A 13,176-nucleotide genomic window follows, 5' to 3' on the forward strand; every position below is an offset into this window, starting at 1 on the left:
ACCGCTGCCACCTCGGTGCTCAGGCGTGTGCCACGGGCTCAGAGGGCCGTGTAGCGAGTCCTACAGCTCAGCCTGACTTCTGTCTCACTTGCCTGTAGCTTGCTTGTCTTGAATTTTTAGGTGCCAGATTGGTGTTTTAATTTCCCAGCAGCGAGTTACCATCTTCCCTACCCACCCCCCGCACCTGGAGTTTGTCTGCAGTGAGTCCTCCGGATAGGACGAGGCATCCTGGAACTGTCAGGGAAGGGCACAAGTACCAAGTACCTTTGTCCACCTAACTGGACGTAAACTACCTGTCAAGGGAGCCACCTGCTGGGGAAATGAGACTTAACGGCTGTGTAGCCCTACCCCAGCCCTAAGTGTAAGAGCTTCAAAGAAGCTGACTAGTCATCACAAGTAAAATTTTTCAGTAAATTGGATGTGACAGTAAACAACAACAAAAGAAACCACGGTCCACATCTAACCCTGAAGCACATTAATTTCTCAGAACTGTTCACTGAGATTTGAACCCTAATATATGAATATTTTCTGTCCAGAGAAGAAAAGCAAACATGAACAGTTTTTCTTGAGTGGTAATGTACCTGGGTCACAGATATCACCCGAGAACACTGTTCCAGAAATTCTAATATTATCCAGAAGGGCTGTGACATTGGCATCTAATAAGGGATGAACCAGAATGGAGAGGAGATGGGATGGAATAGAGACCAGTTCCTTTTAGCTTCCACTGCCTTTGGATTCTCGGCCCCTGGTTTGGGTCCGTGAAGTTAGGAAACACCTTGAGACATACTGCGTTTTTTACTTTCAGGACAAGGGACTGTTACATTCTCTCCCTTCCTCCTTCTGTTACAAAGCGTGAAAACCTTACTCTGGGATTTTGAGTCAAGGTGGCTCAGTGGGTTCACACTTTGCCAGGCTCTTTGCTCCAGACATTTTACAGTGTTAGACATGAGGTGAAAACCAAAAAGTCTCAATCAGCCTCACAAGGGAGAGGCACACTGTCAGGGACCACAGACAAAGCGGAGACTTTTTGTGTGCACAGGGCGCTGAGCGCCACCCTGCGGTCATCTTCTGGGCCTCCCTCACCCCCTCAGCCTGGTTCCATATTCACCACCAGCAGGTGTTGAAGATTATTCCTACTTTGATCAGAATGCAGCTTTCTTTTATCTGTTTTTCTTATTGTCTTCAGTTAATGTCAGAGAGGAGCTGTGAGTAGAGATCTCCTCTCTCTGCCATCTTCAGAACTTTCCTGCCTTGCTTTTTTCCAAAGAGTATGGTCTGTAGGTGTTGAAAATGGCCCTGCACACAGTGACTTCCTGTGACCTCTGGAGGTGCTGTGAGAGATTAGAGAGTCAGGAAACAGCCCTGGTCTTCTGACTTCAACACGCCCAAACCTTGGAGAGCTCTTGAGGTGCTTCTAGCTTCCCTGATGCTGTGCTAATTAAGTTTCTCAAAGAGGCAACACTTGCCCTAGCAATCAGCCTCTAGCAGACTTGTATCCTCAAACACAACTGGAAAAAGGATTTGAATAAATTAGAATTTTGGTGATATGTCCTAGAATGCAGTAGAGTCTCATTTTCAAATACTGTCTTTGCTCCAATAAGGCATTTAAATATCTGAGAAGTATTTCTTTCAGCATCAAACTTCCCAGAAGCTACAGAGAGATCATTTCCCAGACCACATATTCCTGTTTTTGTGAGAAAGCGTAGTCATCATTCTTCTCTCCAGTGAACAGTGTCTGAGCATGTATATACTTGGACTTGCCCATGAAGTCAAAATCCCAGCCCCCCAAAGTTCTGCAGGATATTCTAGTGTTAGCACATGGAGCTTTGGTTTGAGTGAACTTCTTTAGAGGTGTGAAATACTTGGGATTACTCTTTAGGACTTAATAGGACTAAACGTTGTTTATTTTAAATATTGGTTTATTTCCCCAGCACAATACAGAGGTGGTTTTCTCTTCCAACATTTTCACTTTCTCTGTCAGAGCAATCCTGGAGGGTTATTATTAGATTCTTTTTCTATCACCATGTCTGAGAACACCTTGAATTGATGGATTATAAATCACTTCATGGGAAACCTAGCAATGCAGGTCTTTAAAATGAGGCTGAATCTTATCTAGCAGGTGTGTGAAGGAAGTCCAAATTCAGAATAATTAGCCCAGCTGATTTTTTTAAATTCTAAAATCTTTTTAAGCATTTAGTTAAATCTTTTGACTGATGCTTGGAACACAGGACAGTCTTTTGTTACTTACTAAGAATGTTCTAGTCTCAATGTAAGTTGACAAATTGTTTTAATGTACTGTCTATTTTTCAGCATACTTTGTGTTTTATGACTACCAGTTCATTAATTGCACCGAAAATCCAATAAGCTGAACATGGTGGAAGGGGGGACGTAAAACTTACGGCCTCAATGTGCTCTTGTCCTGTCTCTTGGCACCTATACTTCTCTCTCCTGCTGACAACATGGGCTTTGCTCAATTGTAGACTTAGAAAATTGTAAAGAAGTCCCTTCATGATTGGATTATGTGCTATGATCAGATTTGGGAACACACAGTCTGGTGCCGAGAATGACTTCTAAAGTGTCCCGTGTCCCTGCCACTGTCCTGGTTCATATGACCTTCTTGGTGGTTCTAGAGCTACAGGATGGACCCTCAAAACCCCACATAAGCACCACCCAGGAGGAATGCAGGATATTCATGATGCCCCCTCTGCTTCCAGTATTTTGTGGAAGTGCCTAAGGAACCACTGGGGTTAGTGGTGACAAGCTCTGCAATACTGTGGGAGGATTGACATCAGAACTTCCTTACTCTGGCCCAAGGAATATACTTGTTTGTTTCTTTTCACTAGAATAAAGAAGATATTTACTTCATAGTCTTGAATAAAAAAGAAGGCTCAGGTCTGGGATTCAGTGTGACAGGAGGGACAGATGTGGAGCCAAAATCAATTGTGGTAAGTGACAATGTCGAGATGCTGTCGGAAGAGTCACTCCTGAAGCAGCCTCAGAATTTGATCAGGACAGAATTCATGTCAGTGGGTTCAAAGAATGCTGGTGTCTGTTCCCTGCCACCAAAACAAAAATAGAAAAGTGGGGAAAAAACTAGTACATAACGTTATCATTGACAAAGAGACACAGTGTGTTTTTTTTTTTAACATCTTTATTGGAGTATAATTGCTTTACAATGGTGTGTTAGTTTCTGCTTTATAACAAAGTGAATCAGCTATGCATATACATATATCCCCATATCTCCTCCCTCTTGCATCTCTCTCCCACTCTCCCTATCCCACCCCTCTAGGTGGTCACAAAGCACCGAGCTGATGTCCCTGTGCTATGTGGCTGTTTCCCACTAGCTATTTATTTTACATTTGGTAGTGTATATATGTCCATGCTACTCTCTCACTTCATCCCAGCTTACCCTTCCCCCTCCCCGTGTCCTCAAGTCCATTTTCTAGTAGGTCTACATCTTTATTCCTGTCCTGCCCCTAGGTTCTTCATGACCTTTTTTTTTTAGATTCCATATATATGTGTTAGCATATGGTATTTGATTTTCTTTCTGACTTAATTCACTCTGTATGACGCACCCTAGGTCCATCCACCTCACTACAAATGACTCAATTTCGTTTCTTTTTATGGCTGAGTAATATTCCATTGTATATATGTGCCACATCTTCTTTATCCATTCATCTGCTGATGGACACTTAGGTTGCTTCCACGTCCTGGCTATTGTAAATAGAGCTGCAATGAACATTGTGGTACGTGACTCGTTTTGAATTATGGTTTTCTCAGGATACATGCCCAGTAGTGGGACTGCTCAGTCGTATGGTAATTCTACTTTTAGTTCTTTAAGGAACCTCCATACTGTTCTCCATAGTGGCTGTATCAATTTGCATTCCCACCAACAGTGCAAGAGGGTTCCCTTTTCTCCACACCCTCTCCAGCATTTATTGTTTGTAGATTTTTTGATGATGGCCATTCTGACAGGTGTGAGGTGATACCTCATTGTAGTTTTGATTTGCATTAAGAGACTCACTTTTAACACATAGCGAGTGACCTTTAAGATGATGATACATATAAACACAGTTGCCTATATCCTCATATTCAACTAAACATTTTATTGGTTTAAGCATTGGAAGGACATTAGTACGGACCAAAACTTGCATTTGCTTATAAATCACTTCTTTCTCAAGATCAAAACCTTAAAATTTTATATCACTCAAAGGCCTTTGAAATCACTAGGGAGGCCACCTTCCTTGGATGAAACCAGGTCCTGTTCATCTTTCTACTCTTATGGCCCCGTGGAGTGCCAGACACATTTGAGATGCTAGCAAGAATAGAGTAAAAATGTGTTGAGGTGCTGGTACTGACATTTTTAATCCCATTCCTCACATGGAATGTTTTGTTTTTTTGCGGTACGCGGGCCTCTCACTGTTGTGGCCTCTCCCGTTGCGGAGCACAGGCTCCGGACGCACAGGCTCAGCGGCCATGGCTCATGGGCCCAGCGACTCTGTGGCATGTGGGATCTTCCCAGACCGGGGCACGAACCCGCGTCCCCTGCATCGGCAGGCAGACTCTCAACCAGTGCGCCACCAGGGAAGGCCACACGGAATGTTTTTGATAAACCAAGTGTGTGTATGATTTAGAAAACTTGCCATTAGATAGTTCCTTTACTACAAATTTGCCCTTTTGCTTTTACTGGAGGTCATAAATGAACTTGGCTTTTGTCCTCTCCTGTCCCAGATCCACAGGGTGTTTTCTCAGGGGGCAGCTTCTCAGGAAGGGACCATGAGCCGAGGGGATTTCCTTCTGTCAGTCAACGGCGCCTCATTGGCTGGCTTAGCCCACGGGGATGTCCTGAGGGTTCTGCACCAGGCACAGCTGTACAGAGATGTCCTCGTGGTCATCAAGAAAGGGAGTGACCGGCCCAGGCCCTCCATCAGGCAGGAGCCTCCCATGGCCAATGGGAAGGGCTTGCTGTCCAGAAAGCCCAGCCCCCTGGAGCCTGGAACAGGTAAGGTACCAGCAGGGGCCTGAGCTATTTGTAATGACTTTGCTGAGAATGGCACTGATTCCACGGAACAAATGAGAAACTCCTCTTGTCCAGATGCGTCCACGAGTGTTGGGGGTGTTCTCAGTCTTCCCTCTGCTCCGTCGTCTTGCTCTCATTCTTCTAGAAAGCTAAAGCCCTTCCCAGTACAGGGAAATACCTTATTTACCAGACCTTGTCATGCTCACCTTTGCCCTTGCACTGTCTCAACTGTTTGGTGGTTTTGTTTCTTTTTTCTTCTCTTTTTTTTGGGGGGGCCACGCGGCTTGTGGGATCTTAGTTCCCCGACCAGGGGTTGAACCCAGGCCCTGGCAGTGAAAGCGCTGAGTCTTAACCACAGCACCGCCAGGGAATTCCCTGTTTGGTGTATTTTCGGTGGGATCCTGGAAACGTAACCTGTCAAAGGAAACCACTGGGCACTTAGTCCTAACAGCTTTCAGAGTTTTTAAGGCTCAGGAACTCAGATATGGAAGACTGTCCCGAAACTGATATCATTAAGTGTTCCTGTGGCACCTTCAGGGCATCTGGCCTTGAACCAACCTCTACAAAGTTATCAGATTGCAAAGCACATTCGGGGCTTAAACTTATTTCTTCATATTTCTATTCCTTGAGATCCCCCTGCCCGGGGCTCTAGCAGAGCCTACGCAATTATGCCTTAACATGCACTGAAAGCAGCCCACTTGGGGCTTGGTGCAGTAGGCTTGATGTTAGAGGCACCTGGGAAGCTTTTAAAAATCCTGATCCCCAGGAAATCCCCCAGCTCAATTAAGTCAAACTCTGAGGGGTGTGGGTGGTGGGATGGGGGGACCAGCATCCATGTCTTCTTAAGGTTCCCCATTCAAAGGCAGTGATTCTGGCTTGGCCTCAACCCCAAGTGGACAGTTTAATCTGTTTGTGGTCCTTCCCCTGCCTCCCAAGCAATTAAGTGCCCTTTCCACTCGACTCAGACATTGTTCACTGGTATAGCAAGCAAGTAAGGGAAACAAAAGGCAAGTTTACAATCCCTACTCAGACGCCCAAGATAGACCCCAGCCCAGCCTCTCCACACTAGCACACAAAGTAGGCACAGGCTGGTTGCTATGAAGCAGGCATCACCAAGGAAACGCTCTCTCCACAGTGGAGCCAGGAGATGGCAATGAAGGCATCTAGTGTGTGATGCAGACAGCCAGCCAGAGGCAGGGGTACCCCTCACAGGAGCAGAAGGGGAAGGAAGGAAGCTCCATGTCTCGTGTGAGGCCTGGCATTTGGGTGTTGCAGGTTGTCAGTACCAGGCTGTGATGCTCTGCTGTCGTCGGCTGCCAAGGTTGGCAGGAAATCAAATCTGATTCCCCAAGCGCGACTTCGGTCTTCACTGAGATGTGCACCGACTATCTGGGGTTGACAAGGGCAGTTTGGCTTCTGGGGATTTCTGCTTGGGCATAAATGCCTTCTCTGTGCTTGCAGGAAGTGCTTAGGGGGGCAAGGGACAGCAGGAACACAGCTCTAGATTTGGGAGAGCAACCCTAAAGTTGGTCTCAGATGTCGTTATCACCACTTCAAGGTAGACAGGACTCGAGGGTGCCGGGGGAACACACTTGGGGGCACCGGGCAGGAGGGGCTGCGGTTCCCTGTCATCATCACCCTTACGAACACTGTCGCTGCAGGGAGAAGCACAGGTGCACACGAGGCTCTGTGTGTTGAAGTGCTGAAGACCTCGGCTGGGCTGGGACTGAGTCTGGATGGAGGGAAATCGTCTATGTCTGGAGATGGGCCCCTGTTCATTAAAAGAGTGTACAAAGGTAATGTTTTAGAAACCCCAATCTGCTGCCTAGTACCAGTTTTCACTCTGTGTATGTCAGTGCCTTCCATTTGGAAATCAAATTTGTTTTAAAAATTCTGAAATGTGTTTAATGCTCTGTGACATACAGGGTTTACTGTGTGTCAGCTCTGTTGTGAGCATTTTACACGTTTTAACTCATGTCATCCACATGACAGTTCTATAGGATGGGTACTGTTACTATCATCCCTGTCTTACAAGAGAAGAAACTGAGCCAAGGGGAGTTATGCAGGCACCTAAGGTCACACAGATTAAGTGGCAGAATCAGGCTTGAACCCAGGCTCCAGAGACTGCCCCCAACCTCAGTGCTGTATCCCCTAACTCCATGCTCCTGTCTTCGTGTTCTTACTTACGATTAGCTGTTATGGATGTGAACACAGCAAGCTAAGTAATGCCATCAGAATTGCCAGTCAGGGGTACTTAACATTGGTCAAGGTCATATTCACTTAAAATTGCAAATACTGGATTTCAAGAAAGTAATATGGGAGCAGTAGATATCACTGAAATAGTTGGTAGATATGAGGTCTCTTCATGAACTTAAATAATGCATTTTATGATCTTGGGCCGTTCTCAAAATTATCTCTTCAGGTCCCTAAGCTGAGCAATTATATTATACTAATGATATATTTATATATATACATACATGCTGATTATCCTATTATATGTAATATTTTATTATGCTATAATATTGTTTCATATATTCAATATATGTTTATAATATTGTTAGTATTAAAACATATACATATATACTGATATTGTTAATATAATTCAGCTGAGGAGATTTTTGGGAACTGTCCAATATCATAAAATGAATTATTCAAGTGTATAAAGAGATTTCGTATCTGCCAACTAGTCCAATGATATCTACGGCTCCCATCTACTTTCTTCCAGTCTAGCACACACTCTAACTAACTGTAAATGGGTGGCAGCCAGAAACAGGCTGTTTGCTCACGATCCCTGGGGCAAGCAGAGGACAGGCACAAATCAGGAGCCAGGCCTCTGCTGTGTGTGATATCTAGACTCACGGTACCAGGGTAAAGGGAAAACCCTATACATGTTAACTGGACAGCAGTAGAACACAGAAAGCCAAGTTAAGGCAAGCATGAAACTGTCTGACTATAAGAGCACTCTTAAGAGCTCTAAAACAAAGTGTACAAAGTACATGAGGAAATTGCCAACAGACACAGTAAACAAGAAAGTCCATTAAAAAATTAAGGCAGGAATATTAGCCATGAAACAAGAGGGTATTCAAAAGAAACAGGCAGATATGTTAAAACAGACACACACAGAGAAGCCCATTGGCAAAAAGGCAGTCAAATATATTTTTAAATTAATAAATAGAATTAAAAAGTATACTAAATCCTTACAAAGAGAGAATTTATAAAAATCAAGAAAGAAGAAACCATAAAAACTGCAGCACAAGGGAAAAGAGAGATAAAAATTACAAAAGGGTGATGAGCAATGAGGAGGACATACTGAGGAGTGCCAGAAAAAGAAAGAAAAAAAAAAAAGCGAGAAAGGAACAATTTGGAGAAGTCATGACTATTGAGAAACAATAGGAGTATTCAGGCTGAAAATTCTCATCAAGTGCAAAACAGGATGAATTTTATAGAAACCCAAACCTTGATGTATCACAATCAAGTTTCAAAATATAAAGAACTTAAAAAGCACACAGACAATGTGCAGCTTGCTCACAAGGCAGTACAATCAGACTGGCAGCATGAATGCCGGGAAACAGAATAACCTTCAGAGGACTGAGCCTACGACAGCAAGATGGAGGTGTCTAGGACACACAGTGAAAGGTGCCGGAGTCACCGCCACTGCGATCAGTCAGAGGACACGCAGCCTCTGCAGGCCAAGAAGCTCACAGCTTAAAAAGGATTTTCTGGCCTGTGAGCCAAAGAAACAAACCAGAAACTGAAGGTGGCTAAGGCAGCAGCCCAGGTGGAGACTGGGAGGCCAGGCCCGGAATCCCATGGAATCTGCAGCACTGAAGTGGAGAAGCAGCCCCAAGGGAGATAAGCATCCCCCAGATCTCCTTCCAGCAGAGCAAGGACAATGTCCTGGGTAACTTCCTCGTCTTTGTCTCTAGCATCTGGCTAGAAATCCATGAAACTATATAAATGGATAGAGAGGAAGAATTGCTACAGAGAAGCACCTGTTCCACAGAGGAGCATTTCCAGTGCCCTTGTGTGCAGGCCTGCAGATTTACTCTTCGGAAAAGGCATCCAAGGCTTTCTGAATATTATACAGATCCCTCCCCTTCACTCTTTTTGGAGACTGGTAAATCTACTTTCTTTGTAAAGGCTTAGAGCTCTGCCCAACGATTTCATCATCTTACTTTATGTCATACTTACAAGTTCAAGTACAGGTACAGGTTTTCTGTTTATCTTGGTTTCCTGTGCCTTTTAGCTCAAACACCAAAAGCAGTATAGCAATCTTCAATTTCTTGCATCAATCTAATACAAAAAAATTCTTTGAATAATAAGTGAATTAAATATATTTCCCTAAAGCTATCTGGAAGGTCAGGGATTTTACTGATGAAAAATGCAGTAGACAATCGTAAACCTGTGAAGCGGCAGCCATCCAGGTAGAACAGTGTCACTACTAATATCTGGGCTGCTTTTTAAAAAAAATTTTTAACACTTTAAAATGTTTTTTTATTTTTTTTTTACTATGTTTGGGCAGCTTTTAAGATGTTTTTGTATTCAACATTTTACCAAGAATATCAGTTAATACAATAAGACAAGAAAAAGATAAGAGGTATAAAGATTGGAAATATAGGAGTACAAGTCATCATTATTGGCAAATTCTATGTTCTTCCTGACTGAAAAAATCTAAGAGAATCAAATGTGAAGCCAATATAAATAGCTCACCAAGATCGCTGAATTCACAATCAACATACAAAAAAAAAAAAAAAATCAATAGAATTTCCTATATATCAGCAATAACCATTATTTTAAAACCATATAGGGAGGATCCTATAACACAATACACATCATGAAAGAATATATATATATATATATATATGTAAAATGTTTAACTTCTATATGGCAAAAAATTTCACAAAAACACATTGTGAAAGAACACATATGTAAAATGTTTAACTTCTGTATGGCAAAAAATTATATCATAAACATAAAATCGAAGTGACTGACTAGAAGATATTTACAATGTATTTAATCAACAAAAGGCTAATTCCAGGATATATAAAGAACTATAATTCAGTAAGAAAAATACATGGGACTTCCCTGGTGGTCCAGTGGTTAGGGCTCCACGCTTCTACTGCAGGGGGCACGGGTTCAATCCCTGGTCAGTGAACTAAGATCCCACAAGCCACACAGCATGGCTGAGAAAAAAAGAAAAATACTAAATAAAGAGAAAATCTGGGTAAAGGAAATGAATAGAAAAAGTTAAAACCTAAATGGTCAAGAAATATAGGGAAGGTCACTCAAACTTATATTAGTTATTGGGTGAAAATTATAACTGTTAGGAATCATCTTTTTAAAATCAGGTTGGCCATAAATAAGAAATCTCATAATATGATGTGTTGGCGAGATGTAGGGAAAGAACACTCATACTTTCTGGCAGAAGTATAAACAATGGTTCCTCTCTCTGGGGAAGAATTTGGCAGTGCTTGTCTAAAATGGAAGCTATAAAACAGTTTAAATTTCTATCTGTAGCAAAATGATGAGTAAAATGTATCACATCCATAAAAGGGAAAACTATATAGCAATTCAAGAAGCAAGTTAGAGCTATATCCATTAACCGGGACCAGTTCAAAAACAGGGCTGAACGGGGGAAAAAAGGCTAAACGCAGATTCAGTACTGTATGATACCAATTCACAGTGACGACCGTAAGGAACCTAAGAGTGTGTCACAGGAAAACTATGCAAGACCTTTTTGGAAAAAAGATAAAAGTGTTCTAAATTTTTCTTAAAACCTCAATAAATGGAGGGAGACATAGCCTGATCAAATTAGTTAGGATTCTCCTTGGCCCCCATGTAATAGAAAACCCAAAATAACAATGGTTTAAAGAAAAGTTTATTTCTCTCGTGTATAAGAAGTCCAAAAGTTGGCACTACCTATGGTCTGAACAGTACTGAGTGGTTCATCAAGGACTTTCATCTGCTTCATCTCATTAGATCCCTGTAATAACCTAGTGAGGGAACGAGACAGGCTAACACCATTTTGCAGATGAGAAAACTGAGGTTTCGGGAAACCTGTAACTTGCTTGAAGTCGCATACTTAAGCCCAAGCCAGTCTGACTGCCTGCAGGTATTCAACGTGCTTTCCCCTAACTCACAGCCTCCTGTTTGGGTTGGTTGGGAGCCCACGTCCTCAGACCCAGATGAACACTCAGAAAATTCTTTTCGTTTCACATAATCTGCTTGAGGCCTTTAGGTAATACTCCTAGAACGGGAAATATGCTAACGCAGTATAACTGGGCATGTCAGACAACAGTGCTTTGGTACTTTCAAAAATGTGTATCTTGAGAAAGCAATGACAGGGACTAAATCAGTCTCTCTGCTCCCACTGTAGGACTGGTAACGGTGAAGGCTCACCTCTTTTCCGATGACAGCATCTGCCTCTGTCATTAACAACATCAAATGTTTTTGTCCTTGAGTGGGTTGCATTTGAACTCACTTTCTTCCAGCTCTATTTTTTTATTTTGTCAATCTTTATAATCAACTATAATTACATGTGTATTGATATCAAATAATATTTAACAGTGATTTTCGGGAATTTAGATAGAAGTAGATTTATCTCCTCAGTGTTTTGAGATCTAATTGAAGAAATTATTTTCAAACTTGGGAATTTTTCTCTTTTAATGTCCTTTCTTCCGTAAGATGAAAAGATGCCTGCACGGCCAGTGTACATTTCTTCAATACGATTGTTTTAGATGTGCATGTGGAAGAAAGTAAATAGAAAAGGGCGTAAACTTGTGTTTTTTTCCAAAGCTCATAATCTTGCTCTAACATACCCAGAGCTGTAGTGTAGAAATCTGTTAAATTTTGTGTGATAATTTAAGTAATCTCCACAGTCATTGCTGAGCAGGTAATCACATTCTCAGCATGTGGATGTATCAGACTATACTTGTTAACAAGTAGAAGTTGAACTTGCTTTATTGGTCATTTGGATTTTTTTGGTGTGTGTGTTCTTTATTGATTTGGAGTTCTTTAGCTTGGCTAGATATTAACCCTAATGTTTCATTTTATTTGTTGACTAAATACAATGAAAATATCTTCCCGTAGTCAGTTGCTTATGTTTCGGGGAAAGAGGGGTTACAGATTTGAATTTTTTATGTAGTCGAATTTCTTTTTTTGGGTATTTGCTTTGTGCGTCTTGTTTAAAGAAAATTTCCCTCTCCGAAGAATATAGGCACGTGGTTTAGAGATATTTCTCACTTAAGTTTTTCAGTTACCTGCAATTTATTCTGGATATTACGAAAGTACCAAACTATTATTCTGTATTTATTCTCTCAGGTGGCGCAGCTGAGCAAGCTGGAACAATAGAAGCTGGAGATGAAATTCTTGCCATTAACGGGAAATCCCTGGTTGGGCTCATGCACTTCGATGCCTGGAATATTATGAAGTCTGTCCCAGAGGGACCTGTGCAGTTAGTAATTAGAAAGCACAGGAATTCTTCATGCAACAAGCACTGGTAGTGACACTAACTGCGCTTGTTACATTTTTTTATTAATCAGAATCTCCTTTTCTCAGTTCCCTTCTTTCTTTAGCAAATCAGAATGACTTCTTTAAACAATGGGTTCCTGAAACAACACAGAAGCACTGGTGTGGCAAGGACGATAAAACAAACAACTCTCCAGTTTTTTACTTACACATGAAGCAGCAGCAATGGAGCTGAACTCAGAAACCTTCTGCCTGGATCACCTAGGCCAGGAGGGTTCACTCTGTTCCACTGCCTGTCCCCTGATACCTTCTATGTTTCCTGATGGGGACACAAGATGCGGCATGCCCTTCTTCACTTGAAACATTTAGTGAGACCTCCGCATCCTTCTAGCCACCTCTCCCAACACACTCAATCCTGGCAAGTAGGGAGGCTAACGAAGTCTGAGGGGCAACACAAGTGTCACAACTAAAAAGGACTATAGTTTTATATAAGTTTGTAAGTAAGTAAGTAAATGACAGAATGCTTTTAGGCACATTCAGTGGAAGGAGCGGTAGGGTCTGTATGTTATCCTGAAAAGAAAATGAGACTTGAAAAAAGAAAATCAATTATGACCTAATGGTTAGACTGAGCTCAGGAATTATCCAAAAACGAAAAAGCAAAATACAGAAAGTGGTATTTTTAGTGAGTG

General features: G+C 42.1%; 1 protein-coding gene across 1 annotated transcript in view; it reads left to right on the top strand.

Moving 5' to 3' along the window:
• The window catches only part of PDZD2 (PDZ domain containing 2), a 237,287-nt gene extending 224,765 nt beyond the window's left edge, over positions 1 to 12,522 (top strand). The window contains exons 21-24 of the mRNA XM_065873632.1: positions 2,844 to 2,945; positions 4,732 to 5,002; positions 6,682 to 6,816; positions 12,341 to 12,522. Coding sequence (XP_065729704.1) covers positions 2,844 to 2,945; positions 4,732 to 5,002; positions 6,682 to 6,816; positions 12,341 to 12,522 — 690 coding nt within the window. The remainder of the gene's footprint in view (positions 1 to 2,843; positions 2,946 to 4,731; positions 5,003 to 6,681; positions 6,817 to 12,340) is intronic.
• Positions 12,523 to 13,176: the final 654 nt, after the last annotated feature.

Source organism: Phocoena phocoena, chromosome 3 (genome assembly GCF_963924675.1).
Source record: "Phocoena phocoena chromosome 3, mPhoPho1.1, whole genome shotgun sequence".
In the NCBI taxonomy this organism is placed as follows: domain Eukaryota; kingdom Metazoa; phylum Chordata; class Mammalia; order Artiodactyla; family Phocoenidae; genus Phocoena; species Phocoena phocoena.